General features: G+C 48.1%; 1 protein-coding gene across 1 annotated transcript in view; it reads right to left on the reverse strand.

Moving 5' to 3' along the window:
• Positions 1-23,496, reverse strand: part of LOC141099801 (uncharacterized) — a 61,399-nt gene extending 37,903 nt beyond the window's left edge. The window contains exons 1-3 of the mRNA XM_073587871.1: positions 22,732-23,496; positions 22,408-22,567; positions 21,408-22,302 (exon numbers count right to left, since the gene is read on the reverse strand). Of these exons, the coding sequence (XP_073443972.1) occupies positions 21,408-22,302; positions 22,408-22,567; positions 22,732-22,777 (1,101 nt within the window). The 5' untranslated portion in view covers positions 22,778-23,496. The remainder of the gene's footprint in view (positions 1-21,407; positions 22,303-22,407; positions 22,568-22,731) is intronic.
• Between the last annotated feature and the right edge of the window lie 1,286 nt (positions 23,497-24,782).

Genomic DNA, 24,782 nt, shown 5'->3' on the forward strand with positions numbered 1-24,782 from the left:
AAGCGGATAGCGTACTGACCGACCATGCGAGAACCCTGATGTAGGTTAAAGAGTTATTCGGTGAGAGCAGCTAACCGACCTGGCTCATCGAAGACCCTGTGAAAAGTATCCAAGAAAACCGGAAGACTTGAGACAACGGGATCGTCACGTTCCCAGAGGGGATTCAACCAGGACAGGGCCTCCCCCTCCAGATGGGACATAATGAAGGCTACTTTGGCCTGGTCAGAGGGATATTTCTGCGGCAACCATTCAAAGTGGAGGTTGCACTGATTTAAGAACCTCCTGCAGAGCTTAGGATCCCCAGTGAAGCGAGGCGGTTTGGTGGGCGTCGGGAGAGCTGTAGGAGCGGAGGGAGGAGTCAGAGCTGCGGCAGCAGAGTGTAGAGCCAACAAGCGGCTATCAAAGGAGGCCATGTGAGACAAAATATGGGCTAGAGTATCATGTTGCTGGACCAGCTCTTGTTGAAGACTGGCTAGTAAAGTGGCAGTCCCAGGATTGGCCACCTGCAGAGCCGACAAACGGGTAACCGTAGACTTCATGACAGACATAATGCGTCCCTGATTCTCCCGCAGGAAGAGTAACTCTTTCTGGGTAGCAGCAGTAGTACAGGTGGAGTCCATGGCCTGATCGTACTGTTAGCGTGGCTGGTCTGGAGCTGGAATCGCCAGGAGTGGACCCTCTGGGCCGTGGCACCAAGGGGCCCCGGGCGAGCTGCCAGGTTGAACCGACCCCTATACAGGGACCGTTAGGAGCAGGCCCAGGGGTTTGAGTACCACAGTAGCCGGTAACGAGAGGGGTGGCTCAGGATGGACTGGAGTAGGATTGTGGGACTGAAGAGTAGATGACAGAACAGACCTGGAACACAGGGGACAGGAGTGAAGTAAGACTGTAGACTGGAACGTGGAGGGATGGCTGGAGCAGGAACACAGGAGACAGGATTAGAGGAGGATGGAAGAGCTGGAGTAGGATGGAACTGGAACACCGGAGGCAGGACTGGAGTAGGACGGCAGGACTGGAGCAGGATGGAACAGGAACACCAGAGGCAGGACTAGAGTAGGATGGCAGGACTGGAGCAGGATGGAACAGGAACACCGCAGGCAGGACTGGAGAGGGACGAAGGGAGCACCGGAGGCAGGACTGCGGAATACAGCAGGGAACTCGGATAACAGGAAGAGAGGCTGCTGCAGGGAGCAGATGAGAACAGGACTGCAGAGAGCACACGATGAAGCGAGGCCCAGTGTGCTAGGAAACACAACGATCAGGCGCCTCCGTCAGGGGGAAGCGGCCTGATATGCCCCTGTCTGGTCTGCCATTGGTCATGGGGTGCTTCCGGGTCAGGGCATAGCTGGAGCACAAGAAGCAGAAGGGAGGCGCGGCCACAGCCTATGGCGCATGCGCATTGCATGCAAAGACGCCGTCGGCCGCGCGCCTGTCAGAGGTGACCGCCATGGCTGTCGTGCGGCGAGGAGCTGCGGCTTGGGAGCGATGGCCGTGTGAGTATGCAGAGACGGCGTGACAGCTTTTCACTGTACAGTTAGTGTGCAATGACAGGGGAGGATTTTTGTTGTGTGCAGCAGTGCTGGTGGTGATTAGGCTGCCTTTTAAGACTACCTCATAGCTGCATTGCTGTGTGCACACTGTTGTTCAAACTGCTTTTTTCAAAGCACTCCAACTTTTATTATTTTGTTCTGGTCAGTTACAGAGTGTTCATTTTTTCACACACCGTATAGCGGCGTACGCTCCTCACACACTACCATGTACCGGCTGGTATCACGGACAAATACAAGCTATCTGTGTGTGACTCTGGAAAAAAAAAATGAGGAGATTTTCCATTTTTCCAGACCTACACTGTATAGAACTGCCCGCTTTCAAACAGTTTCGTATATCTGCTGTTTAATCACGGTCAAAACTATACAGAGACAGTGTGTGTCACTTCGTATAAAAATAGATGAAGATTTACAATTTTCCATACAGACACCGTATAGCGGTGTACGCTCCTCACACACTACCGTGTACCAGCTGGTATCACGGACATATAAAAGCTATCTGTGTGTGACTCTGAAAAAACAAGCCAAGGAGATTTTCCTTTTTTCCAGACCTACACTGTATAGAACTGTCCACTTTTCAAACAGTTTCGTATATCTGCTGTTTAATCACGGTCAAAACTATACAGAGTAGAGATGAGCGACTTTGCCTTTTTTCGGGTCGAGTCGGGTTTCACGAAACCCGACTTTCGCAAAAGTCGGGTCAAACGAAATCGGCCGATTATTGTGAAAAGTCGAAGTCCGACTGAAACACAAAACCCAAAGTAAGTCAATGGGGAAGAAAATTTGGCAGTGAGTGGAGGACAGGAAACACACCTACAGTGCCCATTTTAATGCCAAAAACATCAATTCTTATTCCTTAAGCTTGTCAACCTTAATTTACTTTATAATAATAGTTAGGCATTGAAAACTGGGGGTTATTTGTATAAAGTTGTGGCGGGGGGGTAGTGCTGGCTCCAGATTTTCGTGGGCCCAGGGCCAAAGAGTGTCACTGGGCTCCTTTAACACATGACACAATTCTTGATCCTTTGATATGGCAGAGAAATAGCGGTACAGTACAATGAAAAATACTTCAATTCTTACATCACATGACTGATATCCATTTTAAATTCTCCAACAGCTCCAAAAACAGACAGTATATTCCTCCATACAGTATTATGGCCACCGCATAGTGCGCAATACAGAGTAATGAGGCCCATATATTTCTCCATACAGAATCATTGGTCCCATATAATGTTCCATACAGTATATTATGAGCTCCTCATAATGCTACAGTATATGTTCACCATGGATGAAGCTCCAGTGTCTTATGGGCCCAAATAATGCTCCATATATAATGGGCCCCATTTCTAATGCTCCAGTGTATAATGGGCCCTGTAAATGCTGCTCCAGTGACTGATGTCCACCTTTGGAATGCTCCAGTGTATGGTGGGCCCCACATATCATTCTCCACAGTATTGTGCTCCCCAAAAATTGCTCCCAACCTTTAAAACAATTAAATAAGTCTCCTTGCTAGGGAATCCCTGTACTCTGGACTCCTCGTCATCCCCATCTTCCATCTCTCTGCACTTGGACTGTTTAGGCAGAGGGGGTACAGACGTAATGTCATCGCGCTTTTTGACCAGAATGTCACTGTCAGGAAAAGTGTTTGGTTTCTGGGGGCAGTATGGTTGCAAAGCTGAACCTTAAAGGAATGTCCAGAAGGGCACCACCAGGAGTGGAGCCTGCAGCTTAATTGGACTCAACACGGGTAACCTCAACTATGTCATCCACAAAAAAGCTGCACAGATTGCAAGCTTAATTCCGTTAACAAACGAGACTCAGGCATGCCCCCGCAGTCCGCGTCCAGCTTACTAGAGTGACATGCGAGGCTCTGGCACGCGAGATCAGCCAATAACAGGTCTGTCATGCCCTTACATGTCCGGGGCTGCACGCGTGCTACAATGAAAGGACCAGCGTGTATCGCTTACAGGTGCGGATAACACGCTGAACCCCGTTAGTGATGGGGATCTGGGATTACAATTCTTCCCCGCGAATAAGCATTTCCCAGTAAGTGCAGGTCAACCATAATTCCGGAATTAGGCCTAAACGGCATTCCAGAAAGAATGTGAAAAAATTAAGTGTCCAAACCACAGGTGCTGTAGCTTGCTTAACAGCTGGGCTCCTCTGCTGAGTAGCACACAGTTCTTACATAAACAGGCGGCATAGCTTGGTTCACGAGTGGCCAACTCTGCTCAGTAGCATACACATTTACTAGGCCCAAATTATTAAGTGGTGAAAATGCAGTCAAAAACTGGTTCTTTCATAAACAGGCGGCATAGCTCGGTTCAAGGGTGGGCTCCTCTTCTGAGTAGCAGACACAGTTACTAGGCCCAAAAGGATTTTCAGGACAATATGCAGTAAAAAATTATTAGAAACACACACAGTGTAGCTCCTTCACAGGTGTACTACACCGCTGGCTACCAGACACCGCTACTATGCCCTAAAACTGTCTATTATCATTGAAAACCATTATTAATGTTAAAAAAGATACACTTTTGTTTACCGAAACATTCGCGAACGGAAACTCGAACAGCCGAATTTTAATCAAAGTGTTGTAGTTCGACGAACGGATCTAACACCGCCCAAAACAGCTAGAATTTGAACTTGGCCAACAGTTCCACTCAAACACCACTCATCTGTAATCAGGAGGCAGACTCAGACGGTCTCAGGCACAGTATGGATTCGACAAGATTGCAGAAAGTTGAGAAAGGGTACAGTATCACTGATTAACAGGTATATATAGCATAGTTTAAACATTTAAAATCTCTGTGTTTATTTCTGGAGTCCGACAAAGACACTCACAGCCTCAGTATGGATTAGACAACAATCTAAAAAGTAGAAAAAAAGGAAATGTTTTTGACGCGTACACCAGTATACACTGTTGGGGTATTTTTAAATCTTCATATATATTTCTGTCTCAGTAAGACAGTCCAGACTCTCCGCAAGAGGAAACGAGATGGAGAAAACTACAGAAATAAAGTCGAGAGATTGCAGAAATTTAGAAATTACTAATCAAGGAAAAAACTCCCGGGAGAATTCTCAGAGGCGGTGCTGACCCTCAATTACTTTGTGTGTGGAGACAGCGAAAACAGTTCTTTGTGAAGAAAGGGTTGCTGTATTGCAGTACCGTTGATCCCATCACCGTTACTCATCTCCATCAAATTTTGATCACAGGGAGAGATGTAGACATGGTCCTCACTGCCTATCATGATCTGTCAGGTAACTTTGGAGTGCAAAAGACAGAAGCCACAGGCTGTTGGCGATTCTATTGGATTGGCATGAGAGGACACATTTAAAAATGTGGGCAGGAATGTCACACGTCTGTGAGTAGGAAAACTGTGAAAGCTGATGATAAACTACCACTGCATCTCATTGTGACTCGACGTGCATAAGAAATGGAAGCCATTGATCATCTGAAGCTAGAGCCCGGCCAGCAGGAAAGGGCATAGCTACATCTTAACCATCATCTATCAGTTCACCAAATTTGCAGTGGCAGTCCCAGGGAAGGATTTGACAGCCCAGACTACACAGCGGAGGAGCAGGGAGAGGTAAATATTGCAAATGCTGGGGCCCTGCCCAAGCAAGGGGGGCCCACTCATGGGCGTCGGCACTGGCACTGGGCGCTCATAGTACGCCGGTGTGTCTGACGGCGGGTGTGCACCCCCACGTCAGAGACACTTGATTGCACTATGAGGGACCCTGTGCCAGTGCCGGTGCCCAAGATTCGGCCCACCCACCTGTCCAGGGCAATGGCACTCGCACGGTTGCGTGCGCTAGGAAGGTGACCCCGGCCATGGGGGGGAGGCAGCCCAGTTAGGGAGGTTTAAAAAATGGCATATGTTGATGTTGGACATTCTCCAGCTGCAAATGGAGGAATTGCAGAAGTCCGAGGAAGAGGAGGACAAAAGCGAGCCATTTTTCTGGCAACCTATGTGTCATCAGGGGAAGGTGGGACAAAATCCTTTGAAACCCATGCATGGTTCATTTTAATGAAGGTTAGATCATCAACATTTTGGGCCAACAGACGGGTCTTTTTTCTGTCAGGATTGAGCCAGCAGCGCTGAAGACTCTTTCCGATAGCACACTAGCAGCAGGACAAGTGAGCTCCTGTAAGGCATATTGTGCCAATTCAGGCCAGGCATCCAGTTTAGATGCCCAATAGTCAAATGGGAATGACCTGTGAGGGAGATATGGGACAAGAAGTAGTTTGTAACCATAGTTGACAACTGCTGTCTCATGTCATTTTCAATCGATGCAGTATTACCAGTCGTGTAAGTGGGACTTGAAAAATCAGTCCACAACATGGTCATGAAATCCCTGTCTCCAACGCCACTTCTGATGTGTGCACCATGAACACTTTTTCCATGTTGCCCCCTACGGCTCGTTGGAGAACCATCACCTGTAACAACCCTGCTGGCATCACTGCTTGGCCTCCCATCCCCCGCACACCAACTTACTTTCTGCTTCAAGCCATGCTGTGAATTCTGGCTGTTGCCAGCTCTGTGCCTCTGCTCTCCATGTTTCCAGAGTGTGCGTATAGGGGGGCGGCGCCTGAACTCTCTGGTTCTTATGCAGTCAGGGTGCACCTGTGTAATATGTCCCTTACCAATCACCTGGAGCCCTTGACTATTTAGTTTCGCCACTCCCACTGAATCATTGCCTGTGCAATGTCTATACTCAGTTAGTATCTTGCTGCTGAGGAAGCCAGGCCCTGTTCTGTGTATCTCCTTCTCTTTAGGATTACTCTTTGTTGAGCTTTGTACCTTGTCCACCTGCCAGGAGGCAGAATATCCTGGCCCTTGAGTCTTGTTCCCAGTGCCTTGTCTGTTCTCTGTCCGCCTGCCAGGAGGCAGAATATCCTGGTCCCTGTGTCTTTGTCCCGGTGTCTCTGTCTGAACTCAGTCTTACCTCTGTCTGTCAGTCTCCTTGTTTGTGGTTCCTTCTCTGCCGTGTCTTTCCTTGTGTCCTCCCTGTCTGTGCATCTGCACCCTCACAGCTTTATCTGTGCATCTGCACCCTCGCAGCTTTATCTGTGCATCTGCACCCTCGCAGCTTTATCTGTGCATCTGCACCTTCGCAGCTTTATCTGTGCATCTGCACCCTCGCAGCTTTATCTGTGCATCTGCACCCTCGCAGCTTTTTCTGTGCACCTGCACCCTAGCCGCTCTGTCTGCACGGCTCCCTAGCCGCTCTGTCTGCACGGCTCCCTAGCCGCTCTGCCTGCTCCGCACTCCTGCGGCTCTGCCTGCTCCGCACTCCTGCGGCTCTGCCTGCTCCGCACTCCTGCGTCTCTACCTACTCCGCACTCCTGCGGCTCTGCCTATCTGCACCTCCTGTGTGAACAGGTCCAAACCTGTTCTTTCATATTCCACTCCTTCCTGCCTATATCCATACCTGCACCTCCTGTGTGAACAGGTCCAGATCCTGTTCCAGCATACACCACTCCCTCCTGCCTACACCTGCTGTGTGAACAGGTCCCTACCTGCTCCTTCTCATACCACGCCAATCTGTCCTGTGTCTCCAAGCCGTGCCCGCCTGTCCTGTGTCTCCAAGCCGTGCCCGCATGTCCTGTGTCTCCAAGCCATGCCCGCCTGTCCTGTGTCTCCAAGCCGTGCCCGCCTGTCCTGTGTCTCCAAGCCGTGCCCGCCTGTCCTGTGTCTCCAAGCCGTGCCCGCCTGTCCTGTGTCTCCAAGCCGTGCCCCCCTGCCCTGTGTCTCAGCCGTGCCTGTCGTGTCTACCTGCCTGCTTGTCTATAGCCTCTGTCAAAGTGACTTGTCCCCGAGTGGGACCAGCAGCCACAGCCAGACACCACCTTGGAGTGGCACCCGACAGCTATCTGCCGCACAAGCCTGACCTCACCATCAGAGGCTCCAGTGAAGACCGAGGTAGCTGTCGTAGTCACGCCCCTTCCTGGGTAGTCTGGTTTGTGGCACAGTGGGGCCACAACCCCCCGGTTCATGCCATTCAGCCAAGGCGCGAGCGTGACAGTTTGCACAGGCCATGGTCCCCGCTGAGTCCCATGTCCTTCCGCTTGCGGAGGATGATGAACTTTCTCCCTGCCAGTATGAGCAACCAGAGGAATTTGTTCCATCCTGCGTGGTTCCGATTGTGGAGACCTCTGAACCAATCATCATCTCCAATGCTCTCTACAATCAGCTCCTGGCCTATGAAGAGCATGACCCAGCAGACCCGCCTAGGTTCTATGGGGACCCTAAAGAGTGCCAAGGGTTCCTGAAGAAATGCCTGCACTACATCCTGCAGAATGCAGCTTGTTTCCCCTCTGATCGGGTCAAGGTGGGATACATCATGTCCTACCTAGCTGGTGATGCCTTGATGTGGATCTGTCCCCTTTGGGAAGCAGGGGACCCTGTCGTCATGAGCCTGGGGGCCTTCCTGGTGGCCTTCCATAAAGTGTTCGACATGCCTCGTCCAACTGCTCTTGAAAAGTCTTCCCCTCCAAGCTTCCAGAGACAAGAGGAACCTGTGGGTGAATCGTCTCAACCACCTATGACTGTCCAGCCATCACCCGTTCCACAGTCTGCCGATGCGGCCTCCCGTGCAAGATCCAAGAGGTCTAAGAAGAAGAAGCGGGCCAAGTTGCAGCTGGAATCTGGCCTCTGCCCTGTGAAGCTCGTACTCCAGAACCCTGGGCCAGTAGGAGAGGCTGCCCCTGGTGAGAGTCCTCCCTCTCCATTAAAGCCTATGACTGTTTCGTTGCCTTCTGGGAGCTTTGGGGTGTTCGAGCCACCAGCCACACAGAGTCGGTGTGTGATCTCCATTCTTCAGCTCCAGAACCCGGCGTGGGCATCGTCTAAAGGTGGCCGAGCCCTCTTTGAGAACAGTCTAGTCCTGCAAGGACAACTACATCTCCAGGTCGGAGCTTTGTATACGAAGAAGTTCGTCTTCCATTGGCTATCTGGTATGCCCATGGGTCATTCTGAACCAGAGATCCTGATGCCCATTTATGTTTGGAGACCCAGCAAGGCCCCACAATTGAAACAACCAAGGGACAAGAGGTGTCTGGTTCCCTTGCGTCGCATTCAGTCAGCAAGGTCGTTTTCTTTGCCTGGTTTGCTAGTCGCCGAGTCAAGGTGTGAGGATGCCTCTGAAGAGGGGGAGGCGGTCTCAGTCTCCTCACACATCCCCAGCGACTATACCAGTGTTCTGCTCCCAAGAGCACCTCTGCCTCTTGATTGTCTTCCCCAGGATAAAGGGCTGAAGATGGATCCAGAGTGTATGCCTTCAGCTCCCCTGTGGCCTAGGGGTGAAGGTCCCAAGACAGAGCTTCACTCATCATCTAACCAGAAGGATGTGGTCCAGTTTTTTCAGGGTAACAGGCTGAAGTGGCTCCCTGTATGTATGCCTCCAGCTTCCATTTGTATTGCAAAAAAAGGGGGAGACAAAAAAGCGCAATAGGGTCTTATCCACGTTACAAAAGACAGTATATCATGAAATATGCTCACCTGGTTAGGATGAGATAAGAGCGTGTAGGTAGCGGCTGCTGCAGATCCACAGGTCTTCAGTGACCAAAGAAATGATGAATCCAAAGGGAGTTTGTAGCTATATTCCGCGCTGCCGCTTTAGACAAATTCCAGGAGAATGCTGTATGATTGCAGTGGTTTTATTCTACGCGTTTCAGGGGTCTCATGCCCCCTTCATCAGGAAATACCACAAATACATACAGGTATCACAGACATAAATAGGTTTGTAAGGATGCTGGATTTCAAAAAAATGAGCGCCAACAAGTCAGATGATGCAGTGTCAAAGTTCAATGACACCACATGGTTAACAGTTAACCTAAGATATATTACAAAAGAATACGTATTTTAAAAGATTTTTTGATTACATTTTCGTTTACAAAACAGATAATAAAGTCAAATTTACGATTTAAACAAAAAAAAAAAAAAAAAAAAAGGGGAAAGGGGGAGTTTATTCCTGTTTAGAGGTGGATACCTTACAAGTGGACTATCGTATGGAAACAGCAAACCGCTTTTTTTTTTCATTGAAAGCATTGCTCCCATGATAATAGTATCTTATTTCTCCTTTAACTCAGCTCCCATGCATATATTGCCTAGTCATAGAGATTAGTGAACAGTGCAAGAATGTTACTGCCACTCCTTCACAGTAAAAAGACTTATGTGTCAGGGGGTGAACACTAAAGCTGCCTGCGATCTTATCTATTAATGAAGCCACCCATTCACTCTGCCGCTTTATCCTGCGTTTTTTCTTTGAGCAGTAGTTGGCTCCTGCACAGCGTCCTGTGTGTTGCTGCATCTGATATTAACCCCCTTTTTTATGTGCTTCATGTTATATCTAAAATTTGCCCATGATCTTTGTATTAGTGAAGTAATGAATCCATGCTGTCTGCGTTCTCATTCTGAGCAGCGCTGGCTGCTGTGCAGCTTCTCGTGTGTTGCTACTTTTAGCATCCTTTATTATTTTTTAACCCATTTCCTCTATACTAAAAAATAATTTTATATTTAATTTTTTAGAATTTAACTAAAATTATATATTTTTTATTGGTAATGAATTAAAATTATGTTTTTACTTTTTTCCCCTTTTTGTATTAAGATTGCAATGCTTTCAATGAAAAAAAAAGCGGTTTGCTGTTTCCATACGATAGTCCACTTGTAAGGTATCCACCTCTAAACAGGAATAAACTCCCCCTTTCCCCCTTTTTTTTTTTTTTTTGTTTAAATCGTAAATTTGACTTTATTATCTGTTTTGTAAACGAAAATGTAATCAAAAAATCTTTTAAAATACGTATTCTTTTGTAATATATCTTAGGTTAACTGTTAACCATGTGGTGTCATTGAACTTTGACACTGCATCATCTGACTTGTTGGCGCTCATTTTTTTGAAATCCAGCATCCTTACAAACCTATTTATGTCTGTGATACCTGTATGTATTTGTGGTATTTCCTGATGAAGGGGGCATGAGACCCCTGAAACGCGTAGAATAAAACCACTGCAATCATACAGCATTCTCCTGGAATTTGTCTAAAGCGGCAGCGCGGAATATAGCTACAAACTCCCTTTGGATTCACCAGCTTCCATTTGGCAGGTGGGTGAAGAGGTTGGAACAGTGACCTATGTATCTCCGTTTCTCACCAACCGGGAGGAGGAGGTCCAATTTTTCTGGCATGTCGGGCTGAAGTTGGACTCAGTGAAGGTGTCTTCTGTTTCTAGCTGGCCGGCTGATGTAGGGGTCAAGTCTGAAGCTTCCAGGTCCCTGCCATCTGCCAATCAGGAGGAAGAAGTCCTTGTACTCTCTGTGTTGGAAACTTGGGCACCAAGAAACTTGGCACTCGGTGATTCCAGATGGCACACGTATTCCACCCTACCTGAAGGATGTCGTGTCAACTTGGACTGTGTGTGGTCCCGTACTCCTTCTTCTGGTCATTCTGGCAGGCTTGAGGAAGAGAGGCCGTAAAGGGGGGTACTGTAACAACCCTGCTGGCATCACTGCATGGCCTCCCATCCCCCGCACACCAACTTACCTTCTGCTACAAGCCATGCTGTGAATTCTGTCTGTTGCCACCTCTGTGCCTCTGCTCTCCATGTTTCCAGAGTGTGTGTATAGGGTGGCGGCGCCTGAACTCTCTGGTTCTTATGCAGTCAGGGTGCACCTGTGTAATATGTCCCTTACCAATCACCTGGAGCCCTTGACTATTTAGTTTCGCCACTCCCACTGAATCATTGCCTGTGCAATGTCTATACTCAGTTAGTATCTTGCTGCTGAGGAAGCCAGGCCCTGTTCTGTGTATCTCCTTCTCTTTAGGAATACTCTTTGTCTCGCTTTGTACCTTGTCCGCCTGCCAGGAGGTAGAATATCCTGGCCCTTGAGTCTTGTTCCCAGTGCCTTGTCTGTTCTCTGTCCGCCTGCCAGGAGGCAGAATATCCTGGTCCCTGTGTCTTTGTCCTGGTATCTCTGTCTGAACTCAGTTTTACCTCTGTCTGTCAGTCTCCTTGTTTGTGGTTCCTTCTCTGCCGTGTCTTTCCTTGTGTCCTCCCTGTCTGTGCATCTGCACCCTCGCAGCTTTATCTGTGCATCTGCACCCTCGCAGCTTTATCTGTGCATCTGCACCCTCGCAGCTTTATCTGTGCATCTGCACCCTAGCCACTCTGTCTGCACGGCTCCCTAGCCGCTCTGTCTGCACGGCTCCCTAGCCGTTCTGCCTGCTCCGCACTCCTGTGGCTCTGCCTGCTCTGCACTCCTGCGGCTCTGCCTACCTGCACCTCCTGTGTGAACAGGTCCAAACCTGTTCCTTCATATTCCACTCCTTCCTGCCTATATCCATACCTGCACCTCCTGTGTGAACAGGTCCAGATCCTGTTCCAGCATACACCACTCCCTCCTGCCTACACCTGCTGTGTGAACAGGTCCCTACCTGCTCCTTCTCATACCACGCTAATCTGTCCTGTGTCTCCAAGCCGTGCCCGCCTGTCCTGTGTCTCCAAGCTGTGCCCGCCTGTCCTGTGTCTCCAAGCCGTGCCCGCCTGTCCTGTGTCTCCAAGCCGTGCCCGCCTGTCCTGTGTCTCCAAGCCGTGCCCGCCTGTCCTGTGTCTCCAAGCCGTGCCCGCCTGTTCTTTGTCTCCAAGCCGTGCCCGCCTGCCCTGTGTCTCAGCCGTGCCTGCCGTGTCTACCTGCCTGCCTGTCTATAGCCTCTGTCAAAGTGACTTGTCCCCGAGTGGGACCAGCAGCCACAGCCAGACACCACCTTGGATTGGCACCCGACAGCTATCTGCCGCACAAGCCTGACCTCACCATCAGAGGCTCCAGTGAAGACCGAGGTAGCTGTCGTAGTCACGCCCCTTCCAGGGTAGTCTGGTTTGTGGCACAGTGGGGCCACAACCCCCCGGTTCGCGCCATTCAGCCAAGGCGCGAGCGTGACATCACCGCTGCTGCGTGCTGGGAATGCCTCAAACAAACGGTTTACCAGAGTTGCTTGTTTGTTAGCCAATGTTAGGTCAAGGTTCTCCTGTGGCATGATGTTTTGGAATTTGCCTTTATAGTGTGGATCCAGGATGCTGGCCAACCAGTAGTCATCATCGTTCATCATTTTGGCAATGCGGGGGTCCCTTTTTAGGATCTGCAAGGCATAATCTGACATGTGGGCCAATGTTCCAGGTGTCAATGATGCACTGCGAGTGCTGGGTGGAGGAGCACTTTCTGGCAAACCCACATCCCTCCAGTCATGCACAAACCCTTTACCAGACCTTGCCACGCCAACAATTTCTCTTGCCCCACGAGAAGCATCATCCTCCTCTAAATAATCATCCCCATCATCATCCTCCTCCTCCTCTTCCTCTTCATCCTCCACCTCGTCCAGGAGAGGTCCTGGAGCAGACAATGGCTGACTGTCATCAAGGCTTCCCTCCTCCTCTTCCTTATCCTCCTCGGCTGCAGATGCCTGCTCCTTAATGTGCGTCAAAGTTTGCATGAGCAGACGCATAAGTGGGATGCTCATGCTTATGATGGCGTCATCTGCGCTTACCAGTCGTATGCATTCCTCAAAACAATGAAAGACTTTACAGGTCTTTCTGCTTCGACCACTGCACACCCGACAACTCCATGTCTGCCCTCAAAGTGCCTGGCTGTGTACCCTCCCACAAATGCATTACAGCCTGCCTCTGTTCGCACAGCCTCTCAACCATGTGCAGGGTGGAGTTCCACCTTGTTGCAACGTCGATAATTAGGCGGTGCTTGGGAAGTTGGAGCAATCGCTGCAGCTTCTGCATGCGACTAGAGTGTACGGGAGACCGGCGGATGTGCGAGCACAGTCTTCGGACCTTCTGGAGCAGTCCTGTTAACTCCGGATAATTATTGAGGAAGCACTGCACCACCAGGTTCAAGGTGTGAGCCAGGCAAGGTATGTGTCGGAGTTTTGAAAGGGCTATGGCTGTCACAAAATTCCGGCCGTTATCACTAACTACCTTGACTGCCTGAAGAAGTAGACTGCCCAGCCATGACTCAGTTTGTCGCTGCAAGTAGTCGGCCAGTACATCCACGGTGTGTCTGTCGCCCAAACACATCATCTTCAGCACAGCCTGCTGACGCTTACCACTAGCTGTTCGATAGTGGGACACCGAGTGTGCAACACAGGCAGCTGCGGATGGAGTGCTCGTGCGACTGCACTCTGTGGACGAGCTTTCACTTCTGGAGGAGGAGGAGGAGGGTAGAACACCTACAGCCAACTGTTTCCTATACCGTGGGCTAGGCAGCACTGTCTCACCGCCGCTGTCACCTGTGGACCCTGCATTCACCACATTAACCCAGTGCGCAGTGATGGACACGTAACGGCCCTGGCCATGCCTACTGGACCATGCATCTGTTGTGAGGTGCACCTTTCAACTCACTGATTTCTTGAGTGCATGGACAATGCAGTCTTTCACATAAAGGTGGAAGGCTGGATTGGCTTTGCGAGAAAAAAAGTGCCGACTGGGTAGGTCATAGTGTGGTACTGTGTAGGCCATGAGTTCGCGGAAAACTTTGCTTTCAACCAACCAGTGGGCATCATCTCTAACGAGGTTAGTTTGGCAATGTGGGTGTTCAAACCCAGTGTACGCGGATGAGAGGATGAGTACTTTCTTGTCCTACTCATAGTCTCTGGTAGGGTGAGCTGGACTTAAAAGCTGCATATGGTGGATCTAGGGGTGGACATGGCGGACTGAGAGAGGGTTGATGATGGTGATGGAGTTGGTGTTCTTTCTGATGACCTAGATTCAGTCTTTCGTAGCAATAATATTGTGATTCCCTGACTACTTTGGCCTTGCGACGACATCTCAACATTTGCTGCTGGTGGTGTGCTAACCGGTGGGCTTACAGTGGGGGAATCAATGTAGCGTTGCTGACTACCTTCATTGGGAGCAGTTGCACATGTGGTACGTGAGGTTTGGTAGTCCGTCCATGCTTGCAAGTGCATGGTGGTTAAATGTCTAAGCATGCAACTGGTATTCAAATTTCTCAGATTTTTCCCTCGGCTAAAGGTCTTTGCGCACTTCTTTCAGATAACCTTTGACTGATCATTAGGATTTTGTTCAAAAAAGTGCCACACTGCACTCTTCCTACTATTGAAGACATTTTGAGGCCTTGCACGCTGTGCTAATTTGACCATCTGGCCTAGAGGTCCTGCAACTCTTTTGGTTTCTGTAACCCGTTTTTGGACTGCTCCGGGCCTGCCAGATAAAAGCTGTTGTGATGTCGATGCTCCTCCTCCTCATCTGAGCTATTGGAAGCAGCACCCTCTTCCCCCAATGGATGCCAATCTGGGTCAACAACTGGGTCATCCATCACCTCCTCTTCAATGTCATGTGCACCTTCCTCTGTGTCACCATGTAAGGTGGTATAGTATGCGGGAAGGGGCACCTGAATTCATCAGAGTCAGATTCTGGCTCAATACACTGCGAGGACAATGTAGTGCTCTGAATGAATGTACCAGCAGATAAATCTAGCAGTAGCTGTGCATCAGTGCACTCCATGTCAGATTCATCTTGGACTGGGTAATTCACGATTTGACTTGATAACCCAGGCATGGTATGTGAAAAGAGCTACATGGAGTAATCTGTAGTGTGGCCTGCCGCATCCTTTACTTTTGGTAGGGGTGAAGGACACAAGGAAAGGTGTGGTTCCTGACCATGAGCCTCCAATGACGACTCAGTGCTTTTATTTTTTGAATGTTCAGAAGAGGAGCCGATAGAGCTGGAGGCTGTGTCAGCAATGTAAGCCAAAACTTGTTCCTGAAGCTCTGGCTTTAAAAGCGGTTTACCTACTCCCAGAAAAGAGAGCCTTCAAGGCCTTCTTGTGCCAGACGATGACGCAGGCTCAACACCTCCTGCATTAGGTGCTATTGTGCTTTTGCCACTACCAACAGATCCACCACCAACACCATCATTACCAGTTGGCAACCCATGCCCACTTCCACGGCCTTTTCCAACACCCTTCCTCATTTTTGGGAAAATGTACCCAAAATACCACCAGCAATATGGTACTGTAAAACAAGGTACAAGGTGTATATAGTATTGGGGAGAATTTGAATCTCCATACAGACTTGAGGACACTGAACTAATATCTCAGGCCCAGTGTAGATTACACCTCAATTTAACAGGCTGAAATTGGATGGTGTATAAAATGTCTATATAGGACTGGGGAGAATTTGAATCTCCCTAGAGATTTTAGCAAGCTGACAATGATGCTCTCAGTCCCAAGTATGGCAGCAGGCAGCCTAATAAGCAGGACTGCTGCACACAAAAGTGTGGAAAAATAAACGCTTGGTAACTGGGCAAAAAAGAGGATGAAAAGTATTTTTGCTTTTAAAAAAGCAGTTTCCACAGCAGTGTGAAAACAGCAATGCAGCTATCAGGGAGCCTTATAAGGCAGCCTAATAACCAACAGAGCAGATGCACCAAAATATAGCCTCCCCTTGCACTGCACACTAACTGGTGTGTTGTACAGGCAAAATCACTAGCAGCAGAAGCAGTTTTTTTGTATCTTCTTCCCTGCCTAACGCTCTCCCTACAGAATCAGCAGCAGCAGCTCTCCCTATTCTGAGATCAGCAGAAGTAAGATGGCGGTCGGCGTGCACGCCCATTATAGCCCCTGTGACGTCACGCAAAGCAAGCCAATCACTTGCATGCCCTTCTCAAAGATGGTGGTGACCGCTGCCTATGTCATCGCGTTGCCCACAATGTGCATCCTCCATCATTGGCTGAAAAAGGGCGCTGAAGCATCATTTGAAACGCAACTTTGGCTCCATGGTCACCGACCTCGTGGTCTACCTCACGCTATAGTCGGGTTTTGTTTCATGAAACCTGACTTTTGCGAAAGTCGGCGACTTTTGAAATTGACCGACCCGTTTCGCTCAACTCTAATACAGAGACAGTGTGTGTCACTCCGTATAAAAATAGATGGAGATTTAAAATTTTCCATACAGACACCGTATAGCGGTGTACGTGCCTCACACACTACTGTGTACCGGCTGATATCACGGACAAATACAAGCTATCTGTGTGTGACTCTGGAAAAACAAACTGAGGAGATTTTACATTATTCCAGACCTACACCATATATAGCTGTCTGCTTTTCAAACAGTTTCGTATATCTGCTGTTTGATTTCGGTCAAAACTATAACAGAGACAGCGTGTGTTACTCCGTATAAAAATAGACGGAGATTTACAATTTTACAGACAGACACCATATAGAACTCCTCCGATTCTCAAACAGTATTGTAAATCTGCCGTTGGCATTACTGTCACATCTATACAGAGTCAGCGTACGTGTGACTCTCCGTAAATACTTATAGGGACATTTCCATTTCTCCATAAACCGTATTGAGCTGTCCGATTCTCAAACAGTATTATATATCTGCTGTTCGCATTACAGTCACATCTTTACAGAGTCAGCGTGTGTGTGTGACACTCCGTAAATACAAATACGGACATTTCCATTTCTCCATAAACCGTATTGAGCTGTCCGATTCTCAAACAGTATTGTATATCTGCTGTTTCCATTACAGTCACATCTATACAGAGTCAGAGTGTGTATGTGACACTCCGTAAATACATAAATACATATACAGAGATTGTTAGTTACACAAAAAACAAATACAGCTGTACAATTCTGATACAGTACCGTATATCTGCTTGTTGGATTAAGGTTAAATACTTACTGGGAGAGCGTCTGTGACTAAAAAAATTTATGCGTAGATTTAAATTTTTTAATACACCTAAGGCTAGTTTCACATTAGCGTTTTTTTGCGCAGCGCATCGTGCGCATAAAAAACGCAAAGAAAAACGCAAAACAAATGTGCGTTTTTTTTCTTCATGCGCACGCTGATGCGTCAAAATAACGCAGTGTTACTTGCGTTTTACATGCGTTTTTGCATGCGGTTGCGTTTTTTATGCGCATGCGTTTTTAGGTGTGACATTTAACAATAGAAAAATCCTTGACCACCAATGGGTCACCAGTGGGCGTGTGTCATTGGAATGTTTTATAGACCCTGTACTGCTGAATTCATCAGATTTTGCTGCTGTTTCCGGTGTCAAGATGGACCTGCGTCTGGATAATTTCCGCTTCAAGCTGGATCTTGACATTGCGCTGTCTTAGGCGCATGCCTTTTGTTGCCAGCAAGAAAGGGAGAGGGAGAGACAGCAGAGACGGCAGCGGCGTCGGTTTTGGAGGCATCCAATCATCGAACTCCGGGCAAGCCGTGGAGCATATCACACGCTGTACAGCGAGCTACAGGAAAACCCGGAGAAATTTGCTGACTATACACGGATGTCCCAGGAAAGCTTCCTTGACTTGCTGGGTATGGTTGAAGGAAACATACGGAGAAGGGACACTCAGCTCCGGCGTGCCATTCCTCCCGAAGAAAGGCTCCTTGTCACCTTACGGTATGTATGTTGTTATGTTTGCATAATTTTTTTGGCTTTTTCCATTTTTTTTTTTTTTTTTTTTTGGTCCAAAAAATTAGGTTTTTTTTTGGCTATTGAATTTTAACATTATTTTTGGGAAATTGCTTTTTTGCATAATGGTTTTTCTTCTGGCATGTACTAATCCCAAGCCTTTATAAAATGTTTTTTTGCTATGTTGTATTAAAAAAACATGCAAAATAGTTAGGCCATGTACTTTTTTATTTTCAGTGTTTTTAGTAATACCCAAGACAGAAATATAATTATTTTTTCTTTTTATGTTTGGCAGGTTCCTGGCAACTGGAGAGAGTCTTTCATCCCTGCATTTCCAGTACCGGCTGGGAATCTCTACTTTATCCGGGATTGTTGCCGACACCTGCAGGGCTCTGTGGGATGTTCTGTGTCCGGAGTTTCTGCCATTGCCCACTGCCGAAAAGTGGCTTCAAATATCGGAGAAATTCTGGGCAGTCTGCAATTTCCCGAACTGCCTAGGAGCGGTGGACGGGAAGCACATCCGCATCACAAAACCCGCAAGAAGTGGCTCCGAGTACTACAACTACAAGAAGTACTTTTCCACAGTCCTAATGGCCATTGCGGATGCAGACTGCCGGTTTGTGGCGGTGGACATAGGGGCATTCGGACGGGGCAACGATTCACAGACTTTTAAGAACTCTGATATGGGCTGGAGGTTGTACGGCAACCATTTCAATTTTCCACTGGCACGGCCTCTTCCCCAAACCCAAACTCCACCACTGCCATTTGTAGTGGTTGGGGATGAGGCATTTCAGATGTGCCCAAACCTGCTGAAGCCGTACTCCAGCCGTGACTTGGACCACCGCAAGAAAATTTTCAACTACAGGCTTACGAGGGCTCGCAGGACTGTAGAGTGCGCCTTTGGCATTCTAGTGTTCAGATGGCGAATTCTCAGCACCGCCATCAATCTCAAAATGGAAACAGTGGATGAGGTGGTGAAGGCATGCGTGGTTCTGCACAATTTTGTTATGGCAAAGGAGCGGCCGAACTTTGACATGGATGAGCCTGCTGCCAACCCTTTGCCAGATTTTACTCAGCACCCTCTTCGGTCCTCAGTCGAAGTTGCCCAAATGAGGGACCAATTTGCGGACTACTTTTTATCCGATGTTGGTCGTGTAGCATGGCAGGATCAAATGGTTTAATAGTTTTGTTGTTTGTTAAAAATAAAATACATGGTTTTTTATACCTGTACCCAGTGTACTGTGTCTTAATAAACTCCACTACTCACCTTCCCAGGTTAAATTGAAGAAAGGGAAACCACCATAAAAAAAAAATATATATATATATATATATATATTTATATATATATATATATTGATATATATATATATACACTCACTGGCCACTTTATTAGGTACACCATGCTAGTAAGGGGTTGGACCCCCTTTTGCCTTCAGAACTGCCTCAATTCTTCGTGGCAGAGATTCAACAAGTTGCTGGAAGCATTCCTCAGAGATTTTGGACCATATTGACATGATGGCATCACACAGTTGGCGCAGATTTGTCGGCTGCACATCCCTGATGCGAATCTCCCGTTACACCACATCCCAAAGATGCTCTATTGGATTGAGATCTGGTGACTGAGGAGGCCATTTGAGTACAGTAAACTCATTGTCATGTTCAAGAAACCAATCTGAGATGATTCGAGCTTTATGACATGGCGCATTATCCTGCTGAAAGTAGCCATCAGATGTTGGGTACATTGTGGTCATAAAGGGATGGACATGGTCAGCAACAATACTCAGGTAGGCTGTGGCGTTGCAACGATGCTCAATTGGTACCAAGGGGCCCAAAGAGTGCCCAGAAAAAATTCCCCACACCATGACACCACCACCACCAGCCTGAACCGTTGATACAAGGCAGGATGGATCCATGCTTTCATGTTGTTTACGCCAAATTCTGACCCTACCATCCGAATGTCGCAGCAGAAATCGAGACTCATCAGACCAGGCAACGTTTTTCCAATCTTCTACTGTCCAATTTCGATGAGCTTGTGCAAATTGTAGCCTCAGTTTCCTGTTCTTAGCTGAGAGGAGTGGTACCCAGTGTGGTCTTCTGCTGCTGTAGCCCATCTGCCTCAAAGTTCGACGCACTGTGCGTTCAGAGATGCTCTTCTGCCTACCTTGGTTGTAACGGGTGGCAATTTGAGTCACTGTTGCCTTTCTATCAGCTCGAACCAGTCTGCCCATTCTCCTCTGACCTCTGGCATCAACATGGCATTTCCGGCCACAGAACTGCCGCTCACTGGATTTTTTTTCTTTTTCGGACCATTCTCTGTAAACCCTAGAGATGGTTGTGCGTGAAAATCCCAGTAGATCAGCAGTTTCTGAAATTCTCAGACCAGCCCTTCTGGCACCAACAATCATGCCACGTTCAAAGGCACTCAAATCACCTTTCTTCCCCATACTGATGCTCGGTTTGAACTGCAGGAGATTGTCTTGACCATGTCTACATGCCTAAATGCACTGAGTTGCCGCCATGTGATTGGCTGATTAGAAATTACGTCTTAACACACAGTTGGACAGGTGTACCTAATAAAGTGGCCAGTGAGTGTATATATATATATATGTATATATATATATATATATATAAATATATATATATATATATATATATATTTATATATATATATATATATATATATTTATATATATATATATATATAATTTATTTTTTTTTTTTGGTGGTTTCCCTTTCTTTACTTTATACCGGATGGTCAGCCATCCAACTCTGAAAGGGATACTATATTTCATTTTTTTTTTATTTATATATATATATATATATATATATATATATATATATAAAAAAAAAAAAATGAAATATAGTATCCCTTTCAGAGTTGGATGGCTGACCATCCGGTATAAAGTAAAGAAAAACAAACCATAGTGTAGGGCGCAGTGTGTGCAGGCGGCGAAAGACACAATAACCAAACATTATTTTGAAAAAAAAATATAACATTTATTTTACTTATTTTTTAGTTGCTGGAAACTGGGGGGTGTGGAGGGATGAGGAACGGCTTTGGGTGGAGTAAGGGGTTCTAGGGGAAGGAGGAACCAAAGAAGTGGGGGAAGGGAGCCGAGGCAAGGAAAGTTGTGAAGTGGGAGGTGAGGGAGGAGGGAGGGTAAGAGTCCTCCTCTTTGTTTTTTTATGACGGTGGCCCGTCGTCTTGCTGCTGTCCTCGCTTGAGCCTGAGGACTGGCTAGACCCCGGGGACCGCCTTGAGCCTCTGGACCGCCTTGAGCCTCTGGACCGCCTTGAGCCTCTGGAACGCCTGGAGGCTGTGGACTGGCTGGAGCTGGGGGACCGCCTGGCACTTGTGGACCGCCTGCCAGGATCTTGTACCTGCTGTGGCATGCTGGTGGTGGTGGATGTCCTGGCAGGGGCCGTAAATATTGAATGCAGGTCCCCCAGCTGATGCTGCTCCGAGGTGGTGGTGCTGGTGGTGGTGGCGGTCCATGCAGGCGTGGTGGCTGTGGCGGTCCATTCCGGGGTGGTCCTCCCGCTGGTGGTGGTGGTGGCGGCGCTACAGGCAGGGGAGTTGACGACGGGCCATCCAGTGGTGGTGGCGGCAGCAGTGGTGGGCCAGGCAGGAGCAGCGCTTGGCATGGTGTTGGCGGGTAAGTGTCCAGCTGCACTCGGACTTGGGGCGGTATATTGGTGTCCGGCGAGGCTTGGAAGTGTGGTGGCTGTGCAGTAATATGCAGCAGAAGTAGGTAATGCTGTAAAACGAGTCAGGGGTGGCACCGGTGGAAATGCCACCGCTGACTGCTGCATAATCCTACTCTGCTGCATAGCCTGCATAAAAGCATTGTTGCAGGCATGCATGACAGTCAACTGGAGGTCAGGGGTAAGGTGTTCCGCCGTGTCCCGAGCTATTTGGGTATAAAAATGATGCACTGGTCTGGCGAGGTCGACTTCCAGGCGCTCAAGGCGACCCTCGATAGACTTGTAGCATTGGTCCAAAAGGAGGAAACCACTCTCAAGTCTATCGGAGAGTGCCTTGAGGCTACTCTGAAAGACCGAGCTCAATTCAACGAACTCGGGCATGAGAGGCCTGTCCAAGGTCCTCTGCCGCTGCTGGCGGGAAGTGCCCGCAAAACCAGTGGCAGAGACCTGGGACAGGGGAACACCTGAGCGACCAGCTTCCTGGTCTCCAGATGACTGTGGTGCAGACCTGCAAGGTGCTTCCTCGCTGATGGATGGCTGGGAGGGGTCCGGGGCAGCTTGATGAAGGACCGCTTCGGGCCCAGGTTGCAGGGTGCTGCTCCAGGTGCTGTGAAAAGAAAAGAAAGAAATTACTACCATAAATTAACAATCGCCAACTCCTGTGGAATAGAAAAGCACAGAATAAAACACAATACAACTAGAAAATACTTACGTTCGGGAGGCAAGGACCGGTCTTAAAAATGCCAAGGCACGATGGTATCTGTACTTCGTGCCGGTCCTTGCCGCAGCACCACTGCGAACCTTATTCTCCTGACGGATATCCCTGTTGAAGCGGTCCTTCATCGAGCGCCAACGGGTTCTGACTTTGTTCACTGTGGTGGAAAAAAAAAAAAGAAAAAAGTAAGACTATGCACTGGAGGCTGTGATCATCCAACTGTGTGTGATGATAGAAACTCCATGGAGTTAATAGCATCACACACAGTTGGGTGATCCCGGCCAAGATCACTGCTGCATCACACTGCATTTAAATACTTACGAAAATCCTTGCGGACCCGGGGAGAGGCGTTGTCCCAGCCATCCATCAGCGATGCGGCCACCTCGTTCCAGAGCCGCCGGATCACCACGTTGTCCGAGTGCAGTTGGTGACGGGTGTCCCACAACGGGACTCGCTCCTGGACTAGACGGATGAGCTCGTCGTTGTCCAGGGCGAGGTCCTCCTCCCGCTGTGGAGCCTAGAAAAGAAAGACAAACATTAATCTTTGAAAGATTTTAAAATAAAAAATCTCGAAAACTAGCTGAAGAGCCCGGCGCTGCCCGGGCATAGTAACTAACTGTGGTTAGTTATAGAAAATTATAATTATCCTCCATCCCATAGTCCCGTGCCCATATTCCATCATACATATCCTCCATCCCATAGTCCTGTGCCCATATACCCATCATACATATTCGCCATCCCATATGCCTGTGCCCATGTACCCATCATACATATTCGCCATCCCATAGTCCTGTGCCCATATACCCATCATACATATTCGCCATCCCATAGTCCTGTGCCCATATACCCGTCATACATATCCTCCATCCCATAGTCCCGTGCCCATATACCATCATACATATCCTCCATCCCATGCCCATATACCCATCATATATATCCTCCATCCCATAGTCCCGTGACCATATACCATCATACATATCCACCATCCCATAGTCCCGTGCCCATATACCCAAACAAACAAACATACACACACACACACACACACACACACACATACACACTTTGAGCTTTAGATATTGATAAACAAGCCATGAAAAAATTATTTGTTTTAAATGAAAATAAATGCAAAAAAAGCAACAAACATCGAAAAAAACAACCATGAAAATTTAAAAAAAAAAAATTAAAAAATAAATAAAACAGTCCGTCTGTACTTACATCACGTCTTCCCGCCCGCACTTGGCCTTGCTGCTCCTGCCGTTCCTCCGGTGGTGGTGGCGTGATGGAGGTCTGAAAATTAAACCAAAAAAATTAATCACATGTGTTTATTTTTTCCAATCCATACGGAAGCATAGTACTCACTTCTTCTGCCTCTTGCCCTGTCCCGGGGACATATTCCTCACCAGATGAAGACATGCTGCAATAAAAAAAAAAAGAGACATAAGTACATAGAAATGTATTGAAATTTCAGCCAGACATTAGGTTTTTCATACTTACATTGGTGCAGCTTGTGCTGTGTGTCCACTCGTGAGCAATCCTTAAAGTATTGTGGAATCCCAGTGCCCACACCATTTTATCACCTCGGTTTAATTTTTTTTTTTACTGTCTAGACCACATTTCAGTCATGTTTATTTTAAAAACGCATGCGCATAAAAATGCAAGCGTGCGCAAGACCATGCGCAAGTATTGCGCTCCCATAGGCTCCAATGTGGTGTTTTTGCGCATTCCGTGCGCATTCCGTGCGCATGCGCTGTTTTAACGAGACAGGGCAGAACCAAAAATGCAACATGTTGCGTCTGACGCGCCTGGCGCGAAAGACAAAAAAACGCATGCGCACGAAAGCGCAAGTATGCGCAAGACCATGCGCACATCATGTTAAATATAGGTGCGCAGTGCGCATGCGCACTGGTGCGCACGATGCGCTGCGCACAAAAGCGCAAATGTGAAACCAGCCTTACACAGCTGGACGCTCCTCATACAGTACCATCTCTCTGCTGATATTTTTGGTACATTTTCTCAAACATGAGGAAGTATGGTGGAAGAGGCCGCGGACGTGGGCAAGGGGGCACGGCTGGTACTGATGGTGGTGGTGCATCAGCTGGTTCTGGCAAAAGCACAATAGCAGCTAAGGCAGGAGGTGTTGAGCCTGCGTCATCCTCTGGCCCAAGAAGGCCTGCAAGTTTCCCTTTTCTTGGAGTAGGAAAACCGCTTTTAAAGCTGGAGCATCAGAAACAGGTTTTGGCGTACATTGCCAAAACAGCCATCAGCTCTATTGCCTCCTCTTCTGAACGTTCGAAACCTGCAAGAACGGAGTCATCAGTGCAGGGTTCTGGTCAGGAAAAACACCTTTCCTTGTGTCCTTCACCCCGCCAAAA

The sequence above is a fragment of the Dendrobates tinctorius genome, unplaced genomic scaffold (genome assembly GCF_039654945.1).
Source record: "Dendrobates tinctorius isolate UK_male_01 unplaced genomic scaffold, ASM3965494v1 ptg000011l, whole genome shotgun sequence".
NCBI classification, from domain to species: domain Eukaryota; kingdom Metazoa; phylum Chordata; class Amphibia; order Anura; family Dendrobatidae; genus Dendrobates; species Dendrobates tinctorius.